The sequence below is a fragment of the Otolemur garnettii genome, unplaced genomic scaffold (genome assembly GCF_000181295.1).
Source record: "Otolemur garnettii isolate 467f Iridium unplaced genomic scaffold, OtoGar3 scaffold00144, whole genome shotgun sequence".
NCBI classification, from domain to species: domain Eukaryota; kingdom Metazoa; phylum Chordata; class Mammalia; order Primates; family Galagidae; genus Otolemur; species Otolemur garnettii.
The window spans coordinates 171,027-175,706 of record NW_003852539.1 but is presented as its reverse complement, the minus strand read 5'-3'; the positions used below and the strand labels follow the sequence as shown (position 1 = coordinate 175,706).

General features: G+C 55.1%; 1 protein-coding gene across 1 annotated transcript in view; it reads right to left on the bottom strand.

Annotated features, from left to right (window-relative positions):
- Nucleotides 1-2,140, bottom strand: part of SLC2A1 (solute carrier family 2 member 1) — a 33,547-nt gene extending 31,407 nt beyond the window's left edge. The window contains exon 1 of the mRNA XM_003798954.3: nucleotides 1,830-2,140. Within this exon, the coding sequence (XP_003799002.1) occupies nucleotides 1,830-1,847 (18 nt within the window). The 5' untranslated portion in view covers nucleotides 1,848-2,140. The remainder of the gene's footprint in view (nucleotides 1-1,829) is intronic.
- Between the last annotated feature and the right edge of the window lie 2,540 nt (nucleotides 2,141-4,680).

The following is a 4,680-nucleotide window of genomic DNA, read 5'->3' as shown; positions in this document are numbered from 1 at the left end:
CTCACTCTTGTTCAGGCTGGTCTCAAACTCCTGAGCTCAAGCAATCCACCTGCCTCAGCCTCCCAGAGTGCTTGGATCACAAGGCATGAACAACTGCACCCATCCCTCACTGCATTTTCATCTAGTTATGTTCCACTATTATGGCTCAGTTTTGTCTGTCAAGGAGTCTCATCTCAAGTTAGGGCCAAGGCAGGGTGAACCAAGTCATATGGATTCAACAGGTGTGGAGGAGTCGTTTTACACTGAGAACACAGCCCAGGGTCGCCCTGCTCAGTCCTGCCGGACATCTCCACAGCCCATAAAAAGACAGTTCAGAATTCAGCCCTAAACCCAAGTCCCAGGTTAAAAAAAAAAAAGTGTTATCTTGGTGTCTTCTCAGCTGAGATTGGAAAATCTAAGTAGATAAGATGGAGTATGGTCAAATGCAGTGGCTCATTCCTGTACTCTTAGCACTCTGGTAAGCTGATGCTGGAGGATCGCTTGAGGTCAGGAGTTCCAGACCAGCCTGACCAAAAGTGAGACCCCTTCTCTACGGAAAAATATAGAAAATTAGCCGGGCACCATAGTGCTGCCTGTAGTCTCAACTACTCTGGAGGTTGAGGCAGGAGGATAGCCTGAGCCGAAGAGAGTGCCGACGCAGTGAGCCCTGATCAGAAATGACACTGCACTCTATCCGCCGCAACAAAGACTCTGTTTCAAACAACAAAACAAAACAAGGAGCGTTTCAAAAGAAAAAAGTAGCTTGAAAATATGCTAGGTTGGAGGAAGGAAGGGAGGAAAAAAATAATGCCCTAACACACAGAAGGAGGTCAATATCTATTTGTTGAAAAGGAACCGCTTTGGGGAAAAGTCACAAAGATACACAGCAGAAGAAGCTCGTTTACAGGTAACAAAAAAAAAAAGAGAGAGAGAAAGAGAGATCACATCTAGGCAGTTGTTCCCCCGCAGAAAAGAGTCCTCATCTCCCTGGAGACCCGAGTCCTTTGCCCCCACGCCCCTGGTGTGCGCTCTTCCCGCTCAACTCCTGCCTAAGGCCCTTTCCTAGTTCCCGGCTCCCCGGGCACCCCAGGCTCGCGGCGGCGGCCCTCCAAGGTGTTCTCCCCACCCGGCCGTCCCCAGCCCCACCCGAGGGGGGAGACGCTCCTCCTCGGAACACGTCTTCCCGGGGCTTAGCTAAAGCTTTGGGGCCTGCACTACTCGGAAAAGAGAGCCTCAGAGACAGACTGTTAGTATCAACCCCGGAGCTCGAGCCCCGGCACCTCGGGATGCTGGTACCGAGGCCAGTAGGAATCCCCACGCCAGGCCGCGCACCTAGTAGGCTGCCTAGGCCAGCGGAGCGTAGGTCCCCGCAGGCCGGGAGCAGGGGCGGGTCTAGCCTCCCAGGCTCGCCCGAGCCGGGGCCCGCTGGGGGCTCGGCCTGCTCAGCCAATGGGCGCCGCGCTCGGGCCCCCTCCCCCGCATCGGGAGGAGCCCGCGCAGGGCTGCCGCGGGCGAGGTCGTGTGCGACGTGCAGCGCCCAGGGCCTCTGTCCCCAGCCCTCTCTGGGCCGCGTGGAAGGCGCGGCGCCCCCGGAAGGAAGCCGGGTACTCAGTGCGGGCGCCAACTACGCACGCGGGGCCCTCTCGCCCGCTAGATCCTGAACCCATCTCCATCGACCCCTCCGGCCCCACAGGGCGCAGAGCCCTGGATCAGCGCCGAACCAGGCTCTGAAAGTCCTCCCCGGATTCACAGCGCTGCCGGGGGGCGGGAAAGACCTAGGCCAGCGGAGGTGTCCGCAGGGGCCAGCGCCTTTGTTCCAGGCGGGGAGGGCCCGCCAGCGTGCGACTCACCTTGCTGCTGGGCTCCATGGCCGCGCTGCGCTTGGTGGCTCTGGCAGCGCTGGGTGAGCGGATGGAGGCTAGCAGGAGGGCGGTGTTCTCCGAATCCTGCTCCCGTCCCCAGACTCCGACTGCGACTCTGACTCCTGTAGCTCGGTCGCTTGGTCTCCTGCTCTCTGGCGCACTCACTCCGGGACCCGCGGCCAGCGATCAGCAAGCTCGTCAGTGCTTCCCTCTTGCCTCTAGTCCGAGACCGCCCGGACGGTGGCGTTTATAGGACCCCAGCCATTGGCTGGCGCCGCGCGGTGTGCTTCGAGGTGTGTGGGCAGAGCCTCGGGGCGGGGCCTGGGTCAGAACGTCCGGGGCGGGGTTCCGCGTGGAGGGGGCGAGGGACCCAGGAGCGGGCGGGAGGGCTTTGATCAGAGGCCTTGCTGGAGCTACCAGTCTCCAGGCTCTCGGTGCGCTGGGACCCGGTAGGGCGCTTGCTGTGTGACCTGGGCAAGTGTGCATACCTCTCTGAGCCTCTGCGACCTCTTCTGGCAAAATGGTGGCGCTGATGCTCGGCAGTAAGGGGAGCTGGGAGTGACACCGAGAATTGCTTAAGAGCTAGAACTCTGAAGTACTCATTCTGCCACTGGATAATTTCGGTAAACTAGGGATAATAATACACGTACTGCCTTCTCCTGGGGTCGTTACAAAGGTTAAGTGAGTTAATATTTGTAAAGTGTTTAGAACAGCGTCTGGTAGGTGGAAAGTGGTATTTAAGTATTTGTTATCCTACGGGAGGTCTTGCTCTGAGATTGAGTTCTTCCCTCAAATTCCTGCTTGCAAGTTGAGCCTCCTGGGTTCCGCACTGGCTGGGATTTCCTACCTGGAAATCTGTACCCATCTCTTCCCTGGGCCTCAAGCTATCCCCCTGGGCAGAGTGCGGTGGCATTACAGCTCACAGCAACCTCCAACTCCTGGGCTCAAGCGAGTCTCCTGCCTCTGCCTCCCAAGTATCTGGGACCACAGGCGCCCGCCACAGCGCCCAGCTATTTTTTGGTTGCAGCCGTCATTGTTGTTTGGCGGGTCCGAGCTGGGGATTCGAACCCGCCACCTTAGGTGTACGTGGCTGGCGCCTTAGCCAGTTGAGCTATAGGCGCCGAGCCTCTTCCCTGGACTTTAAAATCACCTATTCTGTGATGCCTTCCTCCACTTCTGACAGTCCAGGTCAGTCTTTGGTGACAGTTAAGTGTGAAAAACTTGGAAGGCAGGTTAACTGAGTGGTTCAGGACACCAGTGAACTTGGGTTGGAACAAGCACAACAGTATGAACCTGGGTAAGTTGCTCCTAGCTCTTTCAGGCGTCCTCAAACTGCGGCCCACGGGCCACATGTGGCCCGCCTAGGACATTTATTTGGCCAGCTGGGTGTTTTTGCCACCGCTGCCTGTCCTGCTTAGCAGCCGACTTGTCCAGGGGCCATAGTCCAACCCTCCAGCCGTCTGAGGGACAGTGAACTGGCCCCCTGTTTAAAAAGTTTGAGAACCCCTGTGTGATTCTGGGCCAATGAGCTACTTCTCTTATGGGTAAAATGGAATTCATAACATCAGTCTCACATGCTATCATGAGAATTACGGTTTCTAGTTAAGCTCATGAAGTACTTAGCACCTAAATCCTCATTAGCTGGTAGTGGCATTGTTAAATCTGATTTCACCTTATTTCTTCTTTTAGACCAGTGTCTTACTTGAGATGCAGTGAAAGGGAAAGACTCTGGTGAAAGTCCTGAAGTTAGGCTGAGGGTCCCTTTGCTGGGGAAGGGGTCATGATGGGCTTACCGTCTGTTGGAAACAGGGAGGTTGAACTGACCAGGTGATCCTTGGAGTTCTCTGGGTGACGTGTCCAGTGCTGGTGGAGGGGGCACTCTGGTTGGGCACAGAGCCCTAGAAAGCAAAGCAGGCCCATTCTGGGCAAACTTTGCCCATGGTTCCAATTTCTGTGGTCTCTTGATGGGAAAGCCTGGGACCACCTCTCTCCTTTATCCTCACCCAGGATGCCAAGGACCTGCTGACTGCATCTTCTTTACCACCTCATCTTCCCTCCTCTGCTGTCTTCAGGGCCTCCATCTCCTCTAGTTTTACCTCTTGAAATCCTGGACCCTCTCTGACATTGTCATGGAGGGAGCAAAGCCCAAGCTTTGCCATCAAGGCCCTTCTTCAGGGCATCAGTTTACAAGCTGAGCCTTACCTCTCACACCAGCACCTCAGATCTATATCTTAGTTCAGGTGGTTCCCCCTGCCTGGGAAGTTCTCCCTCCATCTCTTCATGCCAGAAGATCCCGATTCTGATTCCCCCACTTGAAAATCTTTCTCTCCTTTACCATTTGTGTTTCTTGGTTTTCTGCTTATCCTCTGTCTTCCCCCAGCCCGTAAGCATCTTGAGGACAGCTTCTGTAGCTGAAGCACATGAATGAATAAGTGAAGGAAAGAATTAATGAGTGAGCAGCTAGTCTACCTGTCTCTAGTCTTCCTTCCATACCAGTTCATCCTGCAACACTTCCAGTCTTTCTGTAAGCACCTTTTGCCACCTCTCTGCTTGCATCTCTGCAAAGCTCCCTGGTTCCCAGCTCATCCAGCCATTCCAAGCACTTCCAGCTTCAGCCAGTTGGGAGGAAAAATCTACTTACTGTGTATGCCTCTTCCTAAGTGTGAATAAGCCTCACTCTACCCATGGGGTGAAGCTTACTCATTTACCAAGCAGGCACCTTTTCCTTTCCTAGACTGGCCCTATGTTGGCCACTTTCCCAGGGACAGAGACATGCAAGCCCAACGTTAGCCTCACAGAGGAGAAGTAAGAAGAGAGAGAAGAGTTCCAACATGGTGAC